This window comes from Gopherus evgoodei, unplaced genomic scaffold, assembly GCF_007399415.2.
Source record: "Gopherus evgoodei ecotype Sinaloan lineage unplaced genomic scaffold, rGopEvg1_v1.p scaffold_47_arrow_ctg1, whole genome shotgun sequence".
In the NCBI taxonomy this organism is placed as follows: domain Eukaryota; kingdom Metazoa; phylum Chordata; order Testudines; family Testudinidae; genus Gopherus; species Gopherus evgoodei.
Genome location: NW_022060068.1, coordinates 1,792,839 through 1,819,860, shown reverse-complemented (window position 1 = coordinate 1,819,860; position 27,022 = coordinate 1,792,839). Strand labels below are relative to the sequence as shown.

At 53.8% G+C, this 27,022-nt stretch overlaps 1 protein-coding gene across 4 annotated transcripts in view; it reads right to left on the bottom strand.

Moving 5' to 3' along the window:
- Positions 1–19,141: 19,141 nt before the first annotated feature.
- The window catches only part of LOC115642919 (stonustoxin subunit alpha-like), a 40,202-nt gene continuing 32,321 nt past the window's right edge, over positions 19,142–27,022 (bottom strand). For 2 of the 4 annotated variants that reach the window (XM_030546590.1, XM_030546591.1), the window contains one exon: positions 19,142–19,846. In XM_030546590.1, coding sequence (XP_030402450.1) covers positions 19,317–19,846 — 530 coding nt within the window. In that variant the 3' untranslated portion in view covers positions 19,142–19,316. Of the gene's footprint in view, positions 19,847–23,043; positions 23,674–27,022 lie in introns of those variants that run through there. The other 2 variants (XM_030546594.1, XM_030546593.1) reach the window with 2 other exon arrangements.

Genomic DNA, 27,022 nt, shown 5'->3' with positions numbered 1-27,022 from the left:
TACTATTCTTCCTACACATCAGGATGTTTTGTTCCTGCAACCTCAATAAGGATTCTTTAAAATAGAGCCAGCTCTCCTGGACTCCTTTCCCCCTCATCTTATTTTCCCAGAGGATCCTGCCCATCAGCTCCCTGAGCTTTTCTGAAGTCCAGGGTCCGTATTCTGCTGCTCTCCTTTCTTCCTTGTGTCAGGATCCTGAACTCGACCATCTCATGGTCACTGCCTCCCAGGTTCCCATCCACTTTTGCTTCCCCTGCTAACTCTTCTCTGTTCGTGAGCAGCAGGTCTAGAAGAGCTCTGCCCCTAGTTGGTTCCTCCAGCACTTGCACCAGGAAATTGTCCCCTACATTTTGCTAAAACTTCCTGGATTGTCTGTGCAGTGCTGTATTGCTCTCCCAGCAGATATCAGGGTGATTAAAGTCTCCCATGAGAACCAGGGCCTGTGATCTAGTAACTTCTGCTAGTTGCTGGAAGAAAGCCTCGTCCACCTCATCCCACTGGTCTGGTGGTCTATAGCAGACTCCTACCACGACATCACCCTTGTTGCTCACACTTCTAAACTTAATCCAGAGACTGTCAGGTTTTTCTGCAGTTTCATAGCGGAGCTCTGAGCAGTCATACTGCTCCCTTACATACAATGCAACTCCCCCACCTTTTCTGCCCTGCCTGTCCTTCCTGAACAGTTTATATCCATCCATGACAGCACTCCAGTCATGTGAGTTATCCCACCAAGTCTCTGTTATTCCAATCACATCATAGTTCCTTGACTGTGCCAGGACTTCCAGTTCTCCCTGCTTGTTTCCCAGGCTTCTTGCATTGTGTGTAGGCACTTAAGATAACTCGCCGATTGTCCCACTTTCTCGGTCTGAGACAGGAGTCTTCCCCTCTTGCACTCTCCTGCTCGTGCTTCCTCCCAGTATCCCATTTCCCCACTTACCTCAGGGCTTTGGTCTCCTTCCCCCGGTGAACCTAGTTTAAAGCCCTCCTCACTAGGTTAGCCAGCCTGCTTGCAAAGATGCTCTTCCCTCTCTTCGTTAGGTGGAGCCCGTCTCTGCCTAGGCCTCCTCCTTCTTGGAACACCATCCCATGGTCAAAGAATCCAAAGCCTTCTCTGTGACACCACCTGCGTAGCCATTCATTGACTTCCACAATTCAACGGTGTCATAAACAGATAAGTAAGAGTTAATAGAACAAAAGTGCTTCATATCTCTTTTGCCTGGAAAGGGTTAACAAGAACAGTGAGCCTGGCTGTCACCTGACCAGAGGACCAATCAGGGGACAGGATACTTTCAAATCTCGAGGGAGGGAAGTTTGTGTGTGTGCTGCTAGTTTTTGGTTGTTGTTCACTCTAGGGGCTCAGAGGGAGCAGATGTGCAACCAGGTTTCTCTCCAATCTCTCCAATACAGGCTCTTATAAGGTCAGAATAGTGAGTACTAGGTAGATAAAGCGAGTTAGGCTTATGGTTGTTTTCTTTATTTGCAAATGTGTATTTGGCTGGAAGGAGTTCAAATTTGTATTTTGCTGAAAGGATTTTAATTTGTACTTGTATACTTAGGCTGGGAGGGTATTCCCAGTGTCTATAGCTAAAAAACCCTGTACCTATTCCATTTTAAATTTACAAAGATAATTTTTACTGTTTTTCTTTCTTTAATTAAAAGCTTTTCATGTTTAAGAACCTGATTTTTTTTTTATTTTGGTGAGACCCCAGGGGACTGGGTCTGGATTCACCAGGGAATTGGTGGGGAGAAAGGAGGGAAGGGGGAGAGAAAGGTTAACTTCTCTCTCAGGGAGAGTCTGGGAGGAGGAGAGAGAAGGAGAGGGGGAAGGTGAATTTTCCTCTCTGTTTAAGATTCAAGGAGTTTGAATCACAGTGATCTTCCAGGGTAACCCAGGGAGGGGAAGCCTGGGAGAGGCAACGGTGAGGGAAAGGATTTACTTTCCTTGTGTTAAGATCCAGAGGGACTGGGTCTTGGGGGTCCCTGAGCAAGGTTTTGTGGGGACCAGAGTGTACCAGGCACTGGAATTCCTGGTTGGTGGCAGCACTACGGGTACTAAGCTGATAATTGAGCGTAGAGGAATTCATGCTGGTACCCCATCTTTTGGATGCTAAGGTTCAGAGTGGGGAATTACACCATGACAAACGGTCTCTACCCAGGCCTTTTCCCTGCACAAGGAGGATGGACGAGAACACCACTTGCGCCTCAAACTCCTTTATCCTTCTTCCCAGAGCCAAGTAGTCTGCAGTGATCCACTCAAGGTCATTCTTGGCAGTATCATTGGTGCCCACATGGAGAAGCAGGAAGGGGTAGCAATCTGAGGGCTTGATGAGTCTTGGCAGTGTCTCCATCACATTGTGAATCCTAGCTCCTGGCAAGCAGCAGACCTCTCGGTTTTCTCGGTCGGGGTGGCAGATAGATGACTCAGTCCCCCTGAGGAGGAAGTCCCCAATCACCACCACCCTCCTGATATTAGTCCCTTTTGTAGCTGTATCATATTGTTGACACATTCACTTTGTGATTCACTATAATCCCCAGATCCTTTCCAGCAGTACTATTGCCTAGCTAGTTAGTCCCCATTTTGTAGTTATGTATTTGATTTTTCATTCCTAAGTGTAGTATGTTGCACTTGTTTTTATTTAATTTCATCTGCTGATTTCAGACCAATCCTCCAATTTATCAAGGGCATTTCAGATTCTAATCTTGTCCTCCAAAGTGCTTTCAACCCCTCCCAGCCTAGTGTCATCTGCAAATTGCATAAGTGAACTTTCGACTCCATTATCCAATTGATTTATGAAAATATTGAATAGTACTTGACCCCTGTGGGACCTGCTGGACATATTTCCCAAGTTTGAAAGTGCATCATTGATAACCATTCCTTGATTACTGTCCTCCAACCAGTTTTTCACCCACTGTTTCACCTACCTGCACATGACTGAGCCGTAGAAGGCAGGCCAAGCACATACTTGGCTAAAATAATGTAGAAATATCTTGTGGTTAATCTGAAGAGCAGAAATACACTATTTTTCTTCTTTGCCCAAGGAGTGACTCAGTTATAGGTCAGAAGGAGGAATGTGCTCATGCCATCCTGTAAAAGTAACAGTTTCAGCCAGATATCTAGGCACTGGGACAGAGGCTGGGTGAGAAGCTGAGGGTTAAGGTAAGCAAGCCATATTTAGCAGGTGCTCCCTATGAGACTGAACGCAGGCCAGTGGGCCATTCAGGCTAGACATAACGAGCATACAGAAGCCTGTGCGGTTACAACTAAAGCTGGGTGATTGTTTTGTTCAATCAAAACATTTAAGAAAAAGTGTGCAGAAAAATGTTGTTTCATTTAACTTTTGTTTTCCACTTAAATTAAAGTCTTTAAAAATGGTTTTCATTGAGCTTTTCCTCTCTTGGGCTTTCCTTCTCCTCGCCTCCTTTTCCCTCTTGGGACAGGGAGAGAAAAAGGTAAAGAGGGAGAGAAAGGAGGTGGGGTAGAGGGGTAACAACAAATTGAAAACCTTGGAGGCATTTTTGGTTCTTGTTTCAGCAAGAAGCAGAAAAACAAAAACTAATAAACAAATGAAAACCCTGTTAAACATTTCACATGAAATGAGAATCTTTTAGAATCCCTGACCCATCCTGCTCCTTGTCCCCTGACCACCACCCCCAAAAACCCCCTCAATCCAACCCCCCCTTCCCTGTCCCCTGACTGTCCCGGAACTCCCTGCCCCTTATCCAACCCTCCCAGCCCTGGCCGCTTACCCTCGCCTCCTGGCGCCACAGCACGCGCATCGAGAAGCGGCCCTGAACAGCGCTGCAGCCGCGTGGCTTGGGGCGGGGTGGGGGCTGAGCTCCTTCCCGCTCAGAGCAGCATGTAAGGGGAGCAGTCAATCGGTCTGGAGCTCGCAGCCCAGCCCCCTTACCACGCGGCTCTGAGCGAGGTGGAGCTCAGGCCCCCCTGGAGCCATGCAGCTGCTGCGCTGTCCAGGACGCGCTGAGGCACCGCAGGGATGGCGGGGGTGAGCCTCAGCCATTCTCGTAGGGGCCCTTGCGGGGCCCGGAGCCTGGGGCAAATTGCCCCACTTGCCCCCCCCCCCCCCCGAGTGGCCCTGAATGGAAGTTGGTCCAATACAAGATATTACCTCACCCACCTTGTCTCTCTAATATCCTGGGATAAGCAGAACTACAGTAACACTGCACACATCTTTGTTTGATGCATTCCTTTCTCTGTCCAGTTTGCAACAATCATGGCTATAGATTTAGTGGGTAAAATTCTGACTCAGCTGAAGTCTGTGAGAGTTTGGCCATTGACTGCAATGGAGCCAGGATTTCACTCCCTAACTTTAATTTTGAAACCCGATTTGAATCCATTCTCTTAAGTCCTAGCACTCATTCCTGGCACAGTATTCATGGAATCAGATCAGGGAAATAGTGCGTCACTTTCATATCATGATACAAGATGGGAAGCACAGCCAACGAGAATACTTTTGAAACTGGCATTTTTGCAAATAGTTTGGGCAACACTCAATTAACTAAATGTGCAGAAAGAAAAAAGCGGGGGGGGGGGGGATCTTCTTTGTAATTGAAAATAAGTGGAGATAGTGCCATTAATTAAAATAAAGGCACAAGGAAAAGCATATAAGGAAGGAATCAAACTTTGAAAATCATCTGAGATACATGTAAGTGAACATGCATCAAAGAGATAAATGCATTCAACAGAATCAAATCTCTTCTTGGCATCAAGTGATAAAATACGTCTGATTTGTAGGTGTACCTATTGGGTTTCTGGGAACTGGGCAGGCGGAAGCCCGCCCACTGCTAAAGGATCCCCCCCAGCCTAAGGGGAGGATCTACAGGACCTCAGAACCCCACTGGTTCCAGGGGACAACTAATAAAAGAACAGGGACAGGAGTGCAGTCAGAGGGTCATAAGAAGGGAGCCTGACAGGGACACCGAGCAGAGGACCCCAGACAGCGCCCACTGCTCCTCAAAGGCATCAATGGAGCTAGTGGATGCCGCCCAGAGGAACTCTGCCCGGAAGCGTGAACGGACAGAGGATCGGAAACAAGCCCCACAGTCACAGGAGTCTCCATTGACCAACCTCCTCTCCCTGGGTGTCTGGATGGCCATTTTAGCCAGGGCAAGGAGGAGATTGACCAAGAGGTCCCATGATTTTGTGGGGCCATGGATAGGGAGTGCATAGAGAAGGAGATGAGGGGAAAAGTGCAGCCAGAAACCTAACAGTATATTGGTGAGGAGCCGGTATAGGGGCTGCAACCTGGCGCCCTCTAAGTAAACGTGCGCCAGGGTCTCCCTCATGCCGCAGAAGGGGAAGGTGTCTGAGGACAGGGGTAAACAGCGTCAAATACACGCCCGTGCTCACGGCCCCATGAAGGAGCTGCCAGCTGATATCCCCGGCAGGCCTCGGGACCAGGGTAGGGTATAGGCTGGCCCACCGGGACTCCTCACCCTCGAGAGGTGGCAAGAGGTTCCGCCACTTTGTGTCAGGGCGGGACACGAGGGTGAGGGTGGAGCACGAGCGTGTAGAGATGTTTCCGTGGCGCGGTTTGGAATCGGACCAGCTGCAGATTGTGCGCCGGCTTGCGGAGAAGGGAGGGGGGGCGGTCAGGTCCACGGGGCTGGGGCCCAATGAAAAGGTCTGGAGGGCCAGGGGTGAAGGATGGGTGGAGCATGCTCTCGTGCACGACCTGGTTGAGGTAGGCCCGAGCAGCAGGCAGCAAAGTGGTCTTCACCTCCTGTATTACACGCCGGGGAATACAAGGTCTGGAGAGCCCCATACGCCAAGTGAGCATCAGGGGATCCAGCCAGTCTCCGTGGTTGTAATCCAGGAGGTCTCTGATCCTGGTGACTTCCACCAAGACCAGCCTCTGGCGCACAGCGGGGGACTCCGCCACCTGCACACAGAGCTGGGTATTGTGTAGCAGGGGCTCCGTGAGGAGATCGGCCCCCTCGGTCACCGCCATGGACCTGGTCACAGAGAACAGCTTCCAGGTCCGGAGGAGGTCCTGGTAGAAGACTGGCAGCCCGGAGAGATCTCGCGGAAGACTCCTCAGATCGAGATAAAGGAGCTGCCGGTCGTATCGGAGCCTCTGAAGCAGCGCAGGAAGGCGTGTGCCAGTACTCTCCACACCGGACTACTCACACCATAAAGAAGCCGTTGCAGGGCCTGGAGGCGGAAGACGTGGACCTGAGTGCGCAGGCACTTCAGGCCCTGCCCTCCCTCCTCCAGGGGCAGCTGGAGGACCCCTACAGAGACCCAGTGTAGTCCTGGCCAAAAAAACTCCAGAACCACCTTCCGGAGGTCAGCCAGGAAATCCGGGGCCAGGACCACGGTGCTGAGCTGGTACCAGAGCATGGACAGGACTAGTTGATTGAGCACCAGTGCCCTCCCTCGAAGGGAAAGGCACTGGAATAGTCCTGTCCAGTTCCGGAGCCGCTCCGTCACCCTGCCCTGCAAACCATGCCAGTTCTCCGACGGAGAACCATGCCAGTTCTCCATCGGAGACGGATGAGTGGCAGAAAAGTAAACGCCGAGACAGAGCAGTGGACCTGCGCTCCACCAGATGGCTTGAAGTGCGGGTAGGAGGGAGCTCGCCTGCCACCCGTCCCCGACCACCAGGCCAGAGCTCTTGACCCAGCTGACCCAGGCAGAGGAGGCCACCGAGTACACAGCCTGGCAAGCCTCCACCCGCACCAAGTTGCCCGGGTCCTGGACCACAAGGAGCACGTTGTTGGCATATGCCGACAGGACCAGCCGCAGCTCCGGCTCCCGAAGCACCAACCCCGTCAACCTCCTGCGGAGGAGACAGAGGAAGGGCTAGATTGTCAGAGCGTACAGCTGGCCCGAGAGGGGGAACCCCTGCCGTACTCCCCACCCGAAGCTGACCGGCTCGGTCAGGGTCCAGTTGAGCCTGACCAGACACTCTGCGGAAGCGTACAGCACCTGGAGAAAACCCACAAACTGGGATACAAAGCCTAACATTCGCAGAGTGCCTAGGAGATACCTGTCGTCCACCCAGTTGAATGCCTTCTCCTGATCCAGGGACAGGAGGGTGAACAACAGACCATCCCTGTACCCAAGACCCAAGAGATCCCGGACCAGATACAGGTTATCAAAGATGCTACAGCCCGGGATAGTGTAGGTCTGGTCTGGGTGGATCACGTCCTCCAGCACGGACCCCAGCCACAGCGAGATGGCCTTGGCTATGATTTTGTAGTCCGTGCTGAGGAGCGAGACAGGACGCCAATTCTGTAATTGACAGAAGGTTCCCCTTCTTTGGCAATAAGGCGAGCATGGCTCACCTGCACGAGAGAGGGAGGACCCCGATCTGCAAGGACTCGGCCCAGACGGTGACCAGGTCCAGGCCGAGGACATCCCAGAACATGCAGCAGAACTCCACGGTCAGCCCGTCCATGCCCGGAGATTTGTTGGTGAGCATGCGATGGAAGGCTTCCGAGAACTCAGCCAAAGAGAGAGGCAGCTCTAGCCGGTCCCGGTCGCCCACACTGACCATTGGGAAGCCGTCCCAGAGCACTCTCGCACATCTCCGCCAGATCCGTGAGGGGGGTGCCGTCCTCTGCTAGAAGGCAGGTGACGTGCTTCTTGGCTCCCCTCTTTTTCTCCAGGGCGTAGAAGAAGCGGGAGCATCAATCCATCTCCCGAAGGAGGCAGATGCAGGATTGAACAAAGGCGCCCTGGGCCCGATGGTCTTCAAGGACCCAGAGTTCCTCCCACTTCTCCCGGCACGCTCCGCAGAGGGATGGATCCTCAGGGATGGTGGCCAGACGCCTCTCCAGCTCCAAGACCTCCCATTCCAACTGCTCTATCGCCACATCCCTCCGTCGACTGGCGCCCAGTGTGTAGTCAAGGCAGAAGAACCGTGTGCGCACCTTTCCCACATCCCACCACCATCGCGCCGAGGGAAAGGCGCACCGCTGTCCTCACCAGGCCAGCCAGAACTCCTGGAAGGACGCCACAAAGCCCAAATCCTCCAGCAAGCTGTTGTTAAAATGCCAATAGGCCAGCCCAGGCCTCTCCACACAGAGAGAGGCCGTCACAGTGACGAGGTGGTGATCCGAAAAAGGGGCCGGCTGGATGCTGGAGGACTGGGCCCGTGAAAGATGGAAATGTGACAAATAGATGTGGTCCAACCGGGAGTGGCATGACCGATGGGCTTCCACCCGGACATAGGTAAACGTGGAGACATCGTCTGGGTGGTGGTCGCGCCAGATGTCCACCAGGGAATGATGGTTGACAATCTCCAGGAGGACATCTGCAGTGGCCGGGCTCTTCTCGGTCCGCGAGTGGTCCCGCTCCTCAAGAGTGGTGTTAAAGTCCCTGCCCAGGACCAGGCATTCATGAGGATCCAAGGAGCCGAGGAAAGCAGACCCCTGCTGATAGAATTGCAGCATCTCCGGGCCCGATGTCGGGGCATAGACGTTCACAAGGTTGACCACAAGCCCCTCCATGTGGATCCGGAAGTGCAGCAGGCAGCCCAGCACAGTCTCGGCGACCCCCAGCACCTCGGGCCGTAAGTCGGTGGAGAACAGGGTACCCACTCCAGCCCTATGGGTTGTGAGATGGCTAAAGTAGACCCTGTCCCCTCACTCCAGCCGCCAGCTGGCTTCCGCGGCTGGATCCATATGGGTCTCCTGCAGGAAAACCACAGAGTACCCTCCCTCCCGAAGGAAGGAGATCACCTGTCTCCTGCAGAGACCCACCCTACAGCCCCGAGTGTTCAATGTGGCAAAGGTGACGAGTGCCATGAGGAGGTCTGGGGGGATCCTCGCCGGCAGGAATGCTCATGGCCCTCCTTGGGCCACGCAGCAAACCGTGACCCACTCCGAAGGTGAGCAAGGAGTCACAGAAGCTGCGGACCTGCTGGTAAGCTGCGGCACCCTGCTTCCCAGTACTTTTGCCCTCCCCCATGAGGGCCCTCGTGGCCCAGAGGATCTGGTGAAAATGCCCCCATCGCTGGAGAGCAAGCGGTACCTTGTTGGGGGAGCCCTGGATGTCTTCTAAAAACTCCCACGGTTCTTCTCGCAAGATATGGGGGGGGTGGGGTCACTGGCCTCCAGTGATCCACCGGTGGGGCCTCTGGCACAGCCCCGTGACCTACTGAGATGGGCAGGCAAGGGGCAGACCCTCGACATGGCGCCCGATGGGCCGGCGCCACATGGTCCGCCTCAGACCCCGGCTCAGTGGGGGGCGGCAGAGGGAAGAGTGCAGCCCCGAGGGGGTCGGGACTGTGAAACACAAAGGCTGCTCCCTGAGAGTCATCCTCTGGGAAAGGGAAGGAGATAGCCCCAGGGGCAGCAATCACATGGCGGGAGGGGTCAGGAGTAGGGGCAGGGCTGGGGTCAGGAGCAGGGTCGGGGAGAGGGACAGATATGGGATCCTGGGACACAGGAGCAGGACTGTCAGGAGGTGGCTCCTCTCGGCCAGGCTCGGGGGTCTGAGGGGCAGGGAGGGGGTCCCCAGTGACGCCGGGCCCAGGCCCAATGGCAGGTGTGACAGTCGCAGCATCAGGAGATGTAGAACCTGCCATGGGGCCCCAGCCCAGGAAGGAATTCGGTCGCTCCGCACCAATGAGGGATACCCCTGGTAACTCGGGTCTCGGCCATGAGGCATCAGTTGTCGCCTCAACAAGCTCGGCGCCGTCAGCGGGGTGCCACCCATGGCCAGGCAAGTCGAAGGGTCCAGGGGACCCTCGGAGGCAGGAGCGGACGCAGCAGTTGGGACGATGGAACATGGGGAAGGGGGAGCTGGGGTGAGGTTGGCCAGGTTGAGGCCCGCTGGCAGAGGGTCGTCCTCCCCCTGGGTGACCGGGGTCAGACCTAGGGCCTCGATCTCCTCGAAGATGGAAAGGAGCTCACCTCCCACCACCCCGGGGTCCTCCCCACTAGCGCCCGAGGTGACTCTCACCTCGGGTGTTGTAGGGGGCGCAGGTGGCAAGGGAACAGGAGGGGCCTCATCGGGGGCCTCCACAAGGAGGGACTTCAGAGGAGGGATGGTGGTACCCTCTAGTGCTGCCACGTCTTCCCTAGCCGGCACTGCTGGATGGACCAACCCTGTGGGCAAGGTGAAAGGCTCGATGTCTGCAGCCCCCTTTCTGGTCTTATGGGGGGCTTCCGCATCAGGTGGCAGGAGCGGAGCTCGAGCCTTCCACTTGCCACGCTTTCCCTGCACTCGGGTCCAGCCCTCCATGGCGTCGCCTGCGGGCTGGTCGACAGGGGTTGGGTCAGGGGGCAGGGATGACGGCTCGGGGACTCGGGGAGGTACTGGTGGGACAGCAGGAGGGAGGGAAGATTCCCCATGGGGAGAGCCCTCTCCCACGCCCGGCAGTACCCCTGCCGCACCCTCCTTCCCAGGCCCCTCCAGAGTGCAGGCAGCGGAGGTGGGGCTCTCCCACTCGTCTGGACACCGAGCAGGAGCAGTGATGGACTGAGAAGGAGGAGGGGCGGCTCTGGGCACCGGGCAGCCAGGGGTGCCGGTGATGATGGGGCCGGCACCCTGCTGGGGCTCGGGGGTCCCGGGCGCTCCTCTGTGCTGGGTCAAGGGGCAGTCCCTCCGAACATGCCTCGTCACCTGGCAGAGGTAACACTGGGCCTCCCCCGTGGACTAGTGCACCCAGTAATGGGCCCTCTGATAAGGGACCAGGAAAGACCCCTTGAGCGCCTCTCCACCACACGTCGCCGGCGGCGGTTGAAGCTGCACCTGCCGGTGGAACAAGAGGACATGACGGAGGGCGGGGTCCTTGCAGCCCAAGGGGAGAGGGCTCACTACAGAAATGGGCTTCCCCTGGGTAGAGAGGGCAGGTAACAAGGCGGCATTGGGAAGGAAGGGAGGGACGGAGATCAGGACCACACGGACACCCAGGTCCTCCAGCGGCTCCAGGGGGACAAACACTCCCCCCACCGCCAGGCCCTTCTCCACCGCCTCCTGGGCGGCAGCCTCCGAGGCAAGGAAAAAGACCACCTTGCCATACATCTTGGAGGCCGCCATGATGGCCGTGGGCCCCACCACCCTTGCCAGCGCCCGCACGTAGGTCTCCACGTGGGGCGAGGCGGGCACCAGGAGGCAACGGACGCCGTGCTTCCTGGTCAAGGTGGGGAAGGGGCCCGGCCGCTGTAGATGGTAGCAGAGACGGCAGTCGGGGAGATGACGTAGCGGTTGGCGGGGGGGCAGCTGCCACCTGGGCGTATGCCCTGGGGGCCAGGGGAGGGGCGCCCATGGAACTGGTGGAGGGAGCAGCGGGGAGGGGCGCCGCGGCCGGTGGCGGGGCCATGGCAGTGGTGGCAGGCTCCGCCATGGAGGGCCTAGTCTTTTTAGCGGGGCCCTTTCCTTTCTTCTTGCCCTGGCCCTTTCTGCCGGCTGGGGGGCTCCCCCAGAATCGGAGGGGGTGAGGGACGTGGCAGCAGCTGAGATCACCCCGTCACCCGCCGCTGCTGGCACCTCAGCGGGAGCGGTGGCAGGTGGTCCGGCAGCGGCGGTTGAGGTAGAGACTAGAGCGGTTGTCGGGGTGCAGGCAGGGCAGGGGGGACAAGGGTTGTCCCAGGGGTCCCACCCGCCGCGTCTCCTGCCATGGTGAGTAGGGAGGGAGGGGAAACACCGGAGGAAGGGAAGGGGGAGGGGAAGCAGGTCAACCACTCCTCCCCGCTAGGCTGTGGGCAGGGGGGGAGGGTGCCAAGATGTGGGGGGCGCAGATAAGGGACTATCAAGGACTTGCGGGGGGGAGTCAGTCACCGACACGGGATTGAAATCCGGCTCCTCTAGCTGCACTAGGGGAGGGCAGGGGTACAACAGCAATCGGGGGTGCAGTGTAATGGGGCAAACTCAAACAGAGGAGGGACACAAGCGTGCTGAAGGGGGCATGGGCGCACGAGGGAAGGGGCCGAACAGGGCGAAGGGGCCGTAGGGGGAGGGGAGCAACCAGGCTGGGAGCGGGGCAGAGGGAGCAAGGGGCTAGCTTCAGGGCTGGGGCGGGACAAACAAAGCTGCAAAGGGAGACGGGCGGGGCAGGCAAACAAACTGAAGCTGGGGGTTGGGGCAAAAGGCAACGAGAGGTAAATGGGGCAGGCAGCAAAGGGCAAAGCCAGGGGGCCTGTTGCAGAGCGGAAGGGGTCAGTCCGAGGGGGGTCGGGTGCGTGCACCCACGAGCACTTGTGCAAAGTCAGTGTTTGGCTGGCTGCTGCTGCAGGCCCAAACGGTGGCAAGGCCTGGCAGGCCAGGCGAGCAGCTGAGTCCCAGAGGCAGGAACTGAGGCAGATGGCAAGTGGTCTGTGGGGGTGGTAGAGGGGGCAGTGGTGGTGGTGGGGCTTGTGGGGGGACACAGATGGACCAGGGGGCAGGCTCCACACTGCACCCCGTGTCCCCAGTGTCGGGGATCTCTTTTATCCCAGACGGCTCAGGTTTTGTTGTCCGACCGCAAAGAGACAGGCAACGAGCAGCAAGAATCCGACTATCAAGTTCTTTATTGTAGCATGTCATACAACAGAGAACTGCCCATCTCACTCCATACAGAGCCAGCCCCCCCTTCACAAATTCAAGCTGCTTTTTATTGGCTATTCCATCGCGTCATCACTGACGTCGCGTCATCACTGCACCTTCCCAGCATTTGTTCCCAGCCTACAAAACAAAGAACTGGTACTTCTTGATAACTTCATGCTTAGTCCGAAAAAGAATAAATACCTGTTACTTTAAAAAGTGTCTGTAAGCATTTTCCTTTCCCAGCCTCTACAAGCATTCTCTTGTCTAGCAAGGTCACACAGACGTCTGTGCTGGCCTGTCTGCCCCAGCCAGTAAATTAACCAGCAGGCCTTGCTGTGTTATTGCTAAGCTGAATTGAGATGCTAAGCAGAACTGGGCCAGAACCACACTGATCACCCCAAACACAGTCTAAACCCCCACCACTAGAGCACAGTTAGAGAGTTACTCAGACTTTGATGGCCACCTCCACGGTGGTCTCGAGTCCTGTGCGCTCCCCCAGCAGCTCGTGGTCTTCTCAGTCCTCTGCCTCCTCCAGGCTCCAGCAGCTCCCCAGGCAAACACAGCGCCAGCAGCAGCAGCAGCTCCAGCAACCCTGGTGGCCAGGCAGGAAGGACCCCTCCCAGGTGGTAACAGCAGTGGTGCTGGTGGGGTCCTGGCTTCTCCCTCCAGAGGTGGGGGAGAGGGGGCTGGCCAGCAAGGCCCCCCCACCCCTCGCTCAGCAGCAGTGGCAGCAGCAGCAGCAGTCCAGGGAAGGAGCACTCCAGCCAGCAGCAGCAGCAGCAGCCCAGGAAGGGAGGGAGAAGGAGCTCCAGCCAGCAGGGCAGCCCGAGGACCAGGGCCAGCTCCAGGCCCCAGCACACCCGGCGCGTGCTTGGGGTCGCATGCTGCGGGGAGCACTCTGCCAGTTGCCGGGAGGGCGGCAGGCGGTGCGGATGGACTTCCCGCAGGCATGCCTGCGGAGGGTCTGCTGGTCCCGTGGCTCGCCTGCAGGAGGTCCACCGGAGCCACGGTACCAGCGGACCCTCCGCAGCCATGTCTGCGGGAGGTCCACTGGAGCCGCGGGACCGACGAGCAGCAGAGCGCCCCCCGCGACGTGCCGCCGTGCTTGGGGCGGTGAAATGGCTAGAGCCAGCCCTGCCGAGGACACAGGGCGCTCCCTGTACCTATTGGGTTTCTGGGGAGTGAGCGGACGGAAGCCCACCCACTGCTAACAGATCCCTCCCCAGCCTAAAGGGAGGATCTATAGGACCTCAAAACCCAACTGATTTTGGGGGACAACTAATAAAAGAACAGGGACAGGAGTGCGGTCAGAGGGTCATAAGAAGGGAGCCTGACAGGGACACTGAGCAGAGAACCCCAGACAGTGCCCGCTGCTCCTCGAAGGCGTCAAGGGAGCCAGTGGACGCTGCCCAGAGGAACTCCGCCCAGATACGTGAACGGACTAAGGACCAGAAACAAGCCCCACAGTCACAGGAGCCTCCATTGGCCAACCTCCTCTCCCTGGTTGCGTTGATGGTCATTTTAGCCAGGGCAAGGGAGGAGGTTGACCAGGAGGTCCCGCGATTTTGTGGGGCCACGGATAGGGAGTGCATAGAGAAGAAGGTGAGGGGAAAAGTGCAGCCAGAAACGTAACCGTATATTGGTGAGGAGCCGGTATAGGGGCTACAACCTGGCGCACTCTAAATAAACATGCGCCAGGGTCTCCCTCACGCCGCAGAAGGGGCAGGTGTCTGGGACAGGGGTAAACTGCGCCCAATACACGCCCGTGCTCACAGCCCCATGAAGGAGCCGCCACCTGACATCCCCAGTGGGCCTTGGGACCAGGGTACAGTATAGGCTGGCCTACCGGGGCTCCTCACCCTTGAGAGGTGGCAGGAGGTCCCGCCACTTTGTGTCAGGGCGGGACACAAGGGTGAGAAAGTGAAGGGTGTGGAGCACGAGCGTGTAGAGATGTGTCCTTGGCGCGGTTTGGAAGTGGCTTGCGGAGAAGGGGCAGGGGCCCAATGAAAAGGTCTGGAGGGCCTGGGGTGGAGGGTGGGCGGGGTGTGCCTTCTCACAGGACCCGGTCGAGGTAGGCCTGAGCGGCGGGTGGCAAAGCAGCCTTCACCTCCTGTAGTACGCACCAGGGAGTACAAGGTCTGGAGAGCCCCATACACCTGCCCTGAGGGGTTTAAAAAGAGGCCTGGCAAGGCTTGAAAGCTGCAGCTCTAAAAGCAGGGCTGACTGGGGAAGTGGCCACAGCTGGCCTGTATATAAAGGCCAGGGAAGCCAGGTGCAAACAGTCTCGCTCTGCCTGTAGAGGGAGAAGGGCTTGGCTGCAGGGACCTGAGCAGCATACCTGAGTGGAGCAGGGCTGGAGAAAGGTAGAGGAGCTGGGGAGCTCCAGCCTGGAAAGCCCCAGGCTGTGGCCTAGCATAAGGCCAACAGGTACTGGGGGTTGCAGAGGGCAGCCCAGGGGTAGGCTAAGGCAGCAGGTCCAAACCCTCCTTGCCAGGGATGAGTGGCTGATACTGCAGTCTGCCCCAGGGCGTGGGGGCTAGACAATGACTGGCAGTAGCCATATACTGAGGTGAGGTGGGAATAGTAGGTGGTGGTTCCCTGGGGAGGGGAGACCCTAAGACTGAGGGGTTACTACCAGGGGGTGGCACCCCAGGTAAAAGGGACATGGGGACCAGAGGACAGGCAGATCACCAGCCTGCAGAGGGTGCTCCTGGCTGGAAAAAGAGCTAATTCCCAGGACTCGCCAGCAGGAGCACCACAGGTGTGAGTCTGCTCGTCTACAGTAGGAATAATGGGCTGAGTGGATTGTTCCAACAGCTCTTCTAACGCTAGCTGCTGACGATCCTCCACATGACATGTAAAAGCAGCAAAGAATCCTGTGGCACCTTATAGACTAACAGACGTTTTGGAGCATGAGCTTTCGTGGGTGAATACCCACTTCCTCAGATCCATTCCTCAGAAGTGGGTATTCACCCACGAAAGCTCATGCTCCAAAACGTCTGTTAGTCTATAAGGTGCCACAGGATTCTTTGCTGCTTTTACAGATCCAGACTAACACGGCTACCCTCTGATACTTGACACATGACATGGGATCAGCAGGAGAGAGAGACGTGACTTCATGGCAGTTTGAACAGTGCTACAAGGATTCACACTCTGCACCCCAAAACTGTGAGATCCATATTGAATCTGCAATAATCAGAACTTATATCCATTAACTGGGTGGGCACCCTGAAAACTATCGTGATGGAGTAAAAGAAAAAATCAAAAATACATGTCTAAGCCAACAACCAGGAGCCACTAACACAGAAGGAAAAAAGAAAACACTTATAGTTGAGGCCCTACTTGAATCGCGGGATGATTATCAAATAATTGCGGCTGAGTTGCAGACAAGACAAGGAAAATTGCAGAAAAATAATACTGGACCTTTATTAAATGCAGTAAGATGGAAAAGCCAGAGGAGACTATTTGTTTAAGAAAAATTTGCTGGACAAATATAAACACTCAAGTATTATGTTATGCCTGCTAATTTTTTTGATAACCAGACATTTTGCTACAACTGGCAGCTGCCCAGAGCTGACAGCGGGAGCCCCGCCATGCACGGGGCTGACAGCGGGAGTCCTGCCATTTCTGCTGTTAAAGAACTTTGCATTCCTTAGTGCAAGAGACTGGCATGTTTGCAGTAGGATATAAACACCCCTGAGCAACCCAGAGAGAAGACGTGAGTAATCATTGTAGCACAATGGTAGTGGCTGATCCTGGGGCAGGGTTCTGCCTTTTGTCGCCTTTTATTTAATTTAGAATAAATGTAGTGACGTGATCCTACATCGCCCTGGGTTCGGCTCTGGTTGCCACAGTGTCGAGATCAACAGAGGGACAGTCACCTCTGCTACCTGCTTCAGATTTAGAGCCTCTAGGAACACGTGAAGACCATGGAGGGTGACACACACATTCACAAGTACCATAGCTAGTCTGTATTACAAGTTTTCTTAGAGTCACAAGCAAGGTTATATTTACCCAAATGTGATCGGGGAGCTGTGGTCACTCAATTAGGGTGAAGTGCAAAGAATGGGGCAGCCAAACCCCCAAACGCTGGTGGATATTCCAGTACTTAGATTTACCAAACCAGCACAGAACAGCTTCTGTATTACCTCAGTGGTTACTCAGGAGTCCAAACAACACAGCTCCCTTAGAGTGCCCAGCCTCAGGCCTCCATCCAGGTACCCACATCAAATATGATGAAAATTTCTGTAAATCTTATTTCATCGTCTAAAAGAAAAGGTTCAACCAATCCCAAAGGATCAGACACATCACCTCCCAGGTTAACGAATGTTTCAGATCTTGCCCAAACACATGCTGCAGCCAGTTCTTATTAACTAAACTAAGATTTATTAAAAAAACGAAAGAGAGAGAGTGAGGTTAAAAGATCAATGTACATACAGACATGAGTTCAGTCCATTGAGATTCAGATCCATAGCCAAGATGGTGAGCTTTGTAGTTGCAAAGAGTTCCTTTAGAATTCAGGTCATGGGTTAGAGTCCAAATCTCATATTCAGGGTGCACCAGCATAACTGGGACCTCTGTCTTGAGACTCAAACTTCCCCTGATGAAGTCTAAGCAGATCTGAGATTTCAGAATCAGGACCCAAGGATCTTTTAGACAATTTCACGTCCTCTTTTGGCAAGTTGGGATTTCCTCAGGGAACAAAAGGTCATTAGGATGACTTTGAAGGAGGTCCATCCTATACAAATTAGCTATACAAATTAAGATAAGGCCATTTGCTGGTTCCTCCACCATTCACAGTGCATTTCAATGAGCGATGAATACCGAGATATCCCGTGTTTACAATTCGTTTACATGCTAGGATGTTCTTTTGATCTCTGAACTATCAGAATACAGCATAGACAGGACTGTTGATTACATTGTCGACCCTACTCAGACATAAGTAAATACATAAAACACCAACATTATCTCCCCACATGTCTTTGCAGGGTTATTTTGCAGGATGTTTAACCCTTTCTAGCCATGCGTCACATCAAGCATATCTAAACCCTACGAATATCCATGTACAAGTTATAAATATAGTCATACTCACATCCTTAAAGATATTCTTAGAGTCTGATGGATTCCTCACCAACTAGACATCAGTAGAGAAATGGCTCCTGCTGGGAATTTTCCCTTGGGTACTCCCAATTTCACTCAGTCTGCAAACCCGCTTCTATATTGTAATTTTGACTACATCTAACACACTATGCATTTGCATGAAGGTGTCAACCCTCTTTTTTCCTTATCTGTATTTCCTCACTCCATAAATATTGGGGTGCCCTATTTTTCACAGGTTGTCTGTAGTCCCTCTTATTTTCATTAGCATCTAGGCACAACATGTACCCTGCGTCCAGGACACGTGTTGTGAATGATGTTACAATAAGGTATCTCGTGATCTTGGACGGTGCATTGCAGTTGATTTTCCGCAACATCACCTGTTGGCACATCTTTCCAGTAGTATTGTGATCTTACTGGCGTAGGGTCAATCTTTGGTCACTTAACTCATGTCAGGCATTCTTAAACCTATGGCCTAGTATGGCTAAGCTGAAATCTGACAGGCCTCAGCCTGCAGGCCTTGCATTTCAGCCATGCTGCACGTATATACCTAATGCTACTTATCACTCTGATACTTCTATAATCCTACACCCTAAATCTAGTTAGCATACCTTCATTAGAAGTAATTTAGCATCTGAGTTAATCATTACATCACACAGCACAACCATACATGGATAATAAAATGAACTAACTGGCTACACCTTGCCCCATGCTGCAAGTGGGGCAATTGTATGTGATGAGCTAGAAACCCCTGATGGGCACGTGGAGACGGTGCAGTGAGCTGCCAGGGCCTGTGCCCTGTACAGGAAGAGGGGGTGGAGATGCAGGGCGATGGCCCTGGTTTTACTTCCTCCCTTTCAGGCAGTGAGTACCATGGGGGGTTCTGGCCAAGACCTGCACAGGGCGCAAAGGGCAGAGCTCCTGATGCCCATTCTGCAGCTGAGCTTCCAGCCGCAGTGGCTCTAGGACGGGGTGGGAATCGCTCTGCCAATGGCATTCTGGCCCTGCCTGCAGACCCCTCAGCTTTCCTTTCCAGCCTCCGCGCCCGGGCGGGGTCCAGCCAGAACCTCCCACAGACTCATTCTAAGGGCTCGTTTCTGTCACGTGCACTGGTGCGTTGAGCAGGCTCCGGCCAAGGAGCCTGTCCTGGGACAGAGACTCTCAGGCCAGGTGGGCCCTGCAAATTCACATGGGTATAACTACGTGTGAACCCCCCCGAGCGACGCAGTTACACCGACCTGACCCCTGTGTAGATGGGAGAGCGTCTCCTGCCGACATAGCTACCGCCTCTCGGGGAGTGGAGTCACCACGCTGATGGGAGACGCTATCCCAGAGTAACGTCTTCACTAAAGCGCTACAGCAGCACAGCTGCACTGGTGCAGCTTTTGAAGTGTAGACAAGCCCCCAGTGACTCCACGAGAAGTACTAAACCCTCATCTCAAGGTCTGTGCCCCTCCCCTTTCTAGCTGTTCAGTGTTATCCATCCTCCTTCCCACCCCACCTACTCCAAGCCCCAGTTCCCCTCTCCCATCCCCTCCCTCCCCACTCCCCGGAGGTACTTTTTCTCCCCCTCCCACCTTTCTCTGACCCTGTTCTCTGATATAATCCTACAGAACCATACAGCATGAGAACAAGCAGACTGGGCAGTCACTGCCAGACCGTGAGACGGGTTTATCTAGCCTGCTCTCTAAGGTACTGACAGAGCCCTGGGCTACCCTGCCTCTCAGGGATGCAGGCTCAGCTTGAATCCTGTACCCCAGATCCAGAAGAAAGGGAAGATTTTCTCCCCATTGAAAGAGGCCCGTGGGAAAGTGAAGATCGGGGCCAGATTATCAGCATAATTAAATGCCACCAACCCCGCTTCATAGTCCAGAGAGACCCGGATCCTGCTGGGATCTCTACTCAAGGACAGGCGGGTGACGGGGAAGGTTTGAGCCCGATAGTCTCTGGCACTGCCCCATTTCTGCACCACCCAGACCCCCTCCTCGGGAGTAAAACCAACCTCTCCATTCCTCTGCACAGACTGTCTAGCTACCCCCACAGCCCAGTCTGCGGCTGTCCCTCCCTCCACCTTCACCTGCCAGGAATGTTTCCCCGAATTGAAGCCCTCAGAGCCCAGCACACTGAGCAAATAATCAAATCTCTGCAGTTTGTAAGGCAACATCTGGCTCTTGTGTCCCCGGCTCACGCTTATCCTATCTTCAGACAGGATGAGCTCAGGATGTGCCGTGTCTGGATCCAGAGTCACATTCGCTGGGGAGAGACAGAATCAGAGTGTTATTGGCAGACATGGGTCAATAACAGAGCGAAAGGGTCAGCTGGGCCAGACCTGAGACTCAGAATCTTCCCGCCCTGCACTCACCTACTGTGTAACATATATGTGTGCCAGTCAGCGCTGCTCTTCATATTGACTAACTATACACACACACAGAGAGATTACGTGGCTATGTCACTACCCAGCGTTAAGATGCCTGGAGATACCTTGCGCTCTTCAAGAAAGTCAGTTCAGCAAAACTGAATCTTGCAAATGCCGGGAGATAGCGAGTTCAGGTAAATGCCCTCGCAACCTTAACTCTGCCCGCTGGAGCTGGCAATAGCCACTGGGAATTATCTGTATGCACTGCAGCTGTAATCCCTGTGGTAGGCGTTGCTAGGGTGAAGGAATAAATTGGACCAGCTTGGAAGATCTGTGATTGTGATAGAAGGTGATCTGCATGCAGTGGTGAGCTGGAGCCAGTTCGCACCAGTTTGCAAGAACTGGTTGCTAAATTTAGAAGCCAGTGTAGAACCAGTTCCTAAAGGGGCAGACAGCTGGGCAAACTCCTGTCCGTGGGCCACATCTGGCCCGCTGGACCGTCCTGTCTGGCCCGCCTGATCTCCCAGTTGGGAGGCCGAGGCTTCCCAGGCCCCTCTTGCGCTTCCTCCCCCTCACAGAGCCACCAGAGCCCTGGGGAAAGTGGGGGGCTCCAATGGCTATTTAAAGGACCAGGGCGGCAGAGACAGCTGGAGCCCCAGCCCATTAAATAGCCCCTGGAGTGCCCTGCTACCCCAGTGCTCTGGGGGCTATTTAAACAGCCTGGGGCTCCCCTGCTTCTACTGCCCCATCCCTTTAAATAGCCGCCAGAGCCCTGGAGTAGTAGCGGGGCTCCAGTGGCTATTTAAAGGACCGGGGCGGCAGAGGCAGCTGGAGCCCCCTGCTACTCCAGGGCTCCAGTGGCTATTTAAAGGGCCGGGGCAGTAGAAGCGACAGGAGCCCCGGACTTTTTAAATAGCCCCCAGAGCCCCGCAGCCCTACCCCAGGGCTCCAGCAGTGGGGCTTTGGTGGCAAATTAAAGAGCCTGAGGCTCCAGCCCCTGCTGGGGGCCCCAGGCCCTGTAAATTGCCCCCTGGGGAAGCCGGGCCACCCCGGTACCGTGCACCAGCTTATTTTCACCTCTGGGTAAGGGAATGGGGCTGCAAGCTCCAGCGGCTGTGCGGCATCCTTACACAGCAGCATGGTAAGGGGGCCAGCCGGGGCGGGGAGGAGGGGTTGGATAAGGGGTAGGGAGCGGTTGGAGGGAGCGGAGGTTATGGAGGGGCGGTCAGGGGACAGGGAATGGGCGTGTTGGATAGGCATGGGAGTCCCGTGGGTCTGTTGGGGTGGTGGTGGATGGGGTTGGGGCAGTCAGGGGACAGGGAATGGGGCGAGTTGGCTAGGGTGGGGGGTCTCGGGAGGAGGTGGTCAGGGGACAAGGATGGGGGAGTTGATGAGGGGGGCAGTCGGAGGCAGGACGTGGGTTGGGGTCGGATGGGTGGGCGGTTGTGGGGAGACAGGCATGTGCTCACTGCACGGTTCCCTACTGGGTCTTCAGTGGCACTTCGGAGGCAGGTCCTTCACTCACTCCGGGTGAAGGATCTGCCACTGAAAACCCGGAGCGAGTGAAGACTCCCCTGCTGCCAAGGACCCAGTAGGGAACCAGTTCTTAGGATTTTGGGAACTCATCACTGTCTACATGCGCACGTGTGTGAAGGAGTCCCCGGGCGATGCTCTGGAACTGCTCCCCACCAAGCCAGTCAGGACTTTGGGGAGCCTCCTCTCCCTTGGAGCAGACTTGTTCAGGGCAAGAAGCTCACACAGCTTCACCTCCTGGGTCTCTCCTTGGAGCATTCAGCATCCTCTGCCCCTCCATGCGCTTCCCACAGCGAGTCCACCCCAGCGGGGTCCTGGGGGAGCCACCGGGTTCTGCACCCCCACTTCACAGACGTGACTCTCAGCCAGCCAGTAACACAGAGGTTTATTCGATGACAGGAACAGGGTCTAACACAGAGCTTGTAGGTACAGAGAACCAGACACCTTAGCCGGGTTTATTCTGGGGCCCAGCGAGGCAGACAACCCCATCTGCCCTCACTTCCCGTCCCCAGCCAGCTCCAAACTGAAACCCCCTTCAGCCTCTCCTTTCTGGCCTTTGTCACTTTCCCGGGCCAGGAGGTCACCTGATTTTTTTTGTTTACCTTTAGTTATTTCCTTGTGGGGGGGGGGGGGGAGGGCCCCAGCTATTTGTTGCCAGGATACAAAGTGTCGGCCATTTATGCACACTGGAGACTTAAGAAATGCATAGGGGAAACTGAGGCACCCACACAGTATTCAGAGGAAACATTAAGAACAGTCCCACTTTGTCACAGAGAGAGAGAGAGAGAGTGTGTGTGTGCGTGCGTGCATGTGTGTGCGCGCGTCCGTCCATCTGTGCGTCCGTCCGTCCATCCCCCCCGCCCCCGGCCCCTATGTGGGTGATCAGAGGAAAGAGGTGCCTGTGTACCTTTGGACAGTCAGGATGCCTCGTTTCACTGCTGCGCTGGCCAGGCTGGTGTCACTAGTGAGGCCCAGGGCTCCTCTTGCCATGGGAGCTCAGAGATGAGTGTGGCTGGAGAGTTTAATGCAGGGTAAGGGAATGCAGGCTGTCAGAAGGCACCGTGTGCATTAGGGGGAGATAAAAAGGGCTGTAAGATTTAGCAGCGGTGATGTTCTTTCTGTGGCGTGGGCTGAGATTGAGTGTTCAGTACCGCACAAAGGCAGAGCCGGAGTCTGGGTCATGGGTGTACTGGGGCATGGCTCAAAGTGGGCACAGTTAAGGTTGTGTGGGCATTTCACTTAGCTCTGTATTTCCTGGTTTTCAGAAGTTTGAGTTTTGCTGCACTTGACATTCTGGAAGGCACGAGTTATCGCCGGGCAGCCTCAGCTCTGGGTTAATGACGTTTCTGCCATTTAATTTCCAAGTTTTTTTTAACAGAAGGAGAAATGTTGCTGGTAGGAGAGAGCTGCCATTCCGGCCTTGTAATGATCATGTGCGTGCCCTCCCCCCACCCCATTTATCCACCTCCTCAATACGTCCTTTTCCCTTGCTGAACGCCAAACGCTACCCCCATCCCTGCCCCAATCCCACCCCACCAAGCAAACATTCGTGTGTCCAGTTTTTCCCCCCAAATACTTTGAGGACATTCTGTGACCCAGGGACCTCTTGGTGCCAGCTGGCAGAGAGCCCAGGGGTACACAAAGTTTACAGGGATCTCCTGGGTACTGTATTTACATTCTAGTTCACCAAAGAGTGTCTACTGAAAGCTTGTGTCACGCTGGTCATTGTAACCATTGCGGGATGTGTGTGCGGGTAATACGTAAGGAGAGGGGTGTGTATATTGGCAACCATGTCCTGGAAGTTAAAGGCAGGTCACCCAGAGGTAGATGCCTGACAGCAGGTTCCACCAGACAGGAGGCAGGAGACACGTGTCACCCTAGCTGACCATGGTGCACTGTGTGTCACAGTGAGTGTGTTTGCATACGGAGTCAAATGCTAATGAAGAGATTGTGGGGAGTTCAGGAGAAGGCATTCGCAGGAAGGGGTGAACAGCTGGGGGGGGTAGGGGGTGGAATCCTGTTTGCAGGTGAAGAACAAAGGACTGGTCTAATATTTCTAGGGATGCAGAGAGAGGCCCTGGCATCCTTCATCTGGGGAGACAAGCTGACAAAGGGCTTGGCCTTAGGAAAGGAAGGTCTCGGTTTTCCTGGTTGAAACGCACCATGAGAGGGTCTTTGGGTGAGCAGGACCCTATTAGAAAAGAGGCATCTTGTTAGTTAAGTTGAGGCTCTTGAATGTGTGTTAAGATTTTAGTTGCTGTGTAACCCTTTGTCTCCGGTATTTCTGCTGGCTTCATTTCAATCTGTGCTCCGTGTTAAATACACGTGTACCTGCTTTCTGTATAAACAAATCTAAGCGCTGTGTGTTAAGTGGAGCTGTGTTCTAAGGTCTAACTAATAAATTGGTGTGTTCTGGTCCTTTGCGAACAGCGGATCTGGTACTTCTGTGAGTGTCCTGAGGACCAGGGGCTGGACACCGCTGGGGGGACACTCGGGGTTGGAGTGTGGCTATCGCTAACCCGTGTAGGGACAGCGGAGCTCGCACAGGCTGAGAGGGGAGTGCTTGTGTTGCCTGTAGCTGGTGGTATCAGGGAGCTGACCCATGGCAGGAACAGACAAGATGTCCCCACACTAAGGGCAGGTGGCAGCGAGGTGCCTCACAACCCTGGGGACCCCCGGGAAGCATCACGCATTCCCCAAAATAAATAATAATTAATTAATTAATAATTTTAGAAACACAACCAGTGGGCAGATTTAGCAACACGCCTGTGAGCCTTTTCCAGATTCCTGCCCTAGGTGGGCTTGACGCTGGCTGGGTAGTGTTGGGGTACATAAGGATTAAGTAAAAGACCTGGGTAACCGCTAGCATGTTATTAGGGAGGAAGGCACGGGCAGGCTCTGTCTCTTTGCTTGATAGATAAAGTGCTACCCCTCCCCCTTCCCTTCTCCTCGTTGTAAACAGTATCTCGGGGCAGGGATAATTATGTTCATGGTATGGGCGTTCATATTACTTAAGAAGGGTTTGGGGGGTGTTGTAGTAAATGTGGGTATTTCCATACTAACCTGGATAAAAGGAGTGTGCTGTAACTAATCCAGGGCTTACTCGACAATTGGGTCAAGGGGAACAAGTACCACAATAAAGAAGCCAGTCCACTCAATCCACCCTGGGTCAGCCTGTTTTTCTTCTAACAGGTGGGCTCAGGATCAAAGGCTTGCTGCTTATCCTCTTGAGCTTGTCATGTTTCATAAGAACATAAGAATGGCCATACCGGGTCCGACCAAAGGCCCATCTAGCCCAGTATCCTGTCTACCGACAGTGGCCAATGCCAGGTGCCCCAGAGGGAGTGAACAGAACAGGGAATCATCAAGTGATCCATCCCCTGTCGCCCATTCCCAGCTTCTGGCAACAGAGGCCAGGGACACCACCCCTCCCCATCCCTGGCTAATAGCCACTGATCGACCTGTCCTCCGTGAATTTATCTAGTTCTTTTTTGAATCCTGTTATGGTCTTGGCCTTCACAACATCCTCCAGCAAGGAGTTCCACAGGTTGACTGTGCGCTGTGTGAAGAAATACTTCCTTTTGTTTGTTTTAAACCTGCTGTCTATTAATTTCATTTGGTTCTTGTGTTATGAGAAGTAGTAAACAACATTTCCTTATCTACTTTCTCTGCACCAGTCATGATTTTATAGACCTCAATCATATCTCCCCTTCGCCATCTGTTTTCCAAGCTGAAAAATCCAAGTCTTATTCATCTCTTCTCATACGGATGCCATTCCATACCCCTAATCATTTTAGTTGCCCTTTTCTGAACCTTTTCCAATTCCAATGTATCTTTTTTGAGATGGGGCGATCGCATCTGCACACTGTATTCAAGATGTGGGCATACCACGGATTTATATAGAGGCAACATGATATTTTCTGTCCCATTGTCTATCCCTTTCTTAATTCTTCCCAGCATTCTGTTCATTTTTTTGACTGCCACTGCACATTGAGTGGATGTTTTCAGAGAACTGTCCTCAATGACTCCAAGAACTCTTTCTTTAGTGGTAACAGCTAATTTAGACCCCCTCATTTTATATGTATAGTTGGGATTATGTTTTCCAATGTGCATCACTTTGCATTTATCAACATTAAATTTCATCTGCCATTTTGTTGCCCAGTCACCCAGTTTTGACAGATCCTTTTGTAGCTCTTTGCAGTCTGCCTGGGTCTTAACTGCCTTTAGTAATTTTGTATCATCTGCAAATTTTGCCACCTCACTGTTTACTCCTTTTTCCAGATCATTTATGAATATTTTGAACTGCACTGGTCCCAGAACCGAACCCTAGGGGACACTACTATTTACTTCTCTCCATTCTGAAGACTCACCATTCATACCTACCCTTTGTTTCCTATCTTTTAACCGGTTACCAATCCATGAGAGAACTTTCCTCTTATCCCATGACAGCTTACTTTGCTTAAGAGCCTTTGGTTAAGGACCTTGTCAAAGGCTTTCTGAAAATCTAAGTACACTAAATCCACTGGATTGCCTTGGTCCACATGCTTGTTGACCCCCTCAAAGAATTCTAGTAGATTGGTGAGGCATGATTTCCCTTTATTAAAACCACGTTGACTCTTCCTCAACAAATTATGTTCATCTATATGTCGGACAATATTGTTCTTTATTATAGTTTCAACCAGTTTGCTCGGTACTGAAGTCAGACCTGTAATTGCCGGGATCACCTCTGGAGCCCTTTTTAAAAATTGGCATCACATTAGCTATCCTCCAGTCATCTGGTACAGAAGCTGATTTAAATGATAGGTTACAGACTACAGTTAGTGATTCTGAAGTTTCACATTTGAATTCCTTCAGAATTGTTGAGTGCTACCATCTGGTCCTGGTGATTTATTGTTGATTAATTTATCAATTTGCTCCAAAATCTCCTCTAATGATACCTCAGTTTGGGACAGTTCCTCAGCTCTGTCACCGTTAGCACCTCAATCGTCCAGTGGACCCACTGGTTGTTTAGAAGGCTTCCTGCTTCTGATGTACTTAGCTAAAAACTCAAAAATAGCAATTTTTTATTAACTGTTCCTCAAATCCTTTTTTGGCCTTCCTAATTCTATTTTTACATTTTGTCTGCCAGTATTTGTGCTCCTTTCCATTTTCCACCTACAGATTCTCTTGGCAATCCAAGTTATCTTTGAAAACTCATGGCGAACGGGGGAGGTCTCCGATGACTGGAAAAAGGCTAATGTAGTGCCCATCTTTAAAAAAGGAAGGAAGGAGGATCTGGGAACTAGGCCAGTCAGCCTCACCTCAGTCCCTGGAAAAATCATGGAGCAGGTCCTCAAGGAATCAATTCTGAAGCACTTAGAGGAGAGGAAAGTGATCAGGAACAGTCAGCATGGATTCACCAAGAGCAATTCATGCCTGACTAACCTAATTGCCTTCTATGAGGAGATAACTGGTTCTGTGGAGGAGGGAAAAGCAGTGGATGTGTTATTCCTTGACTTTAGCAAAGCTTTTGATACAGTCTCCCACAGTATTCTTGCCAG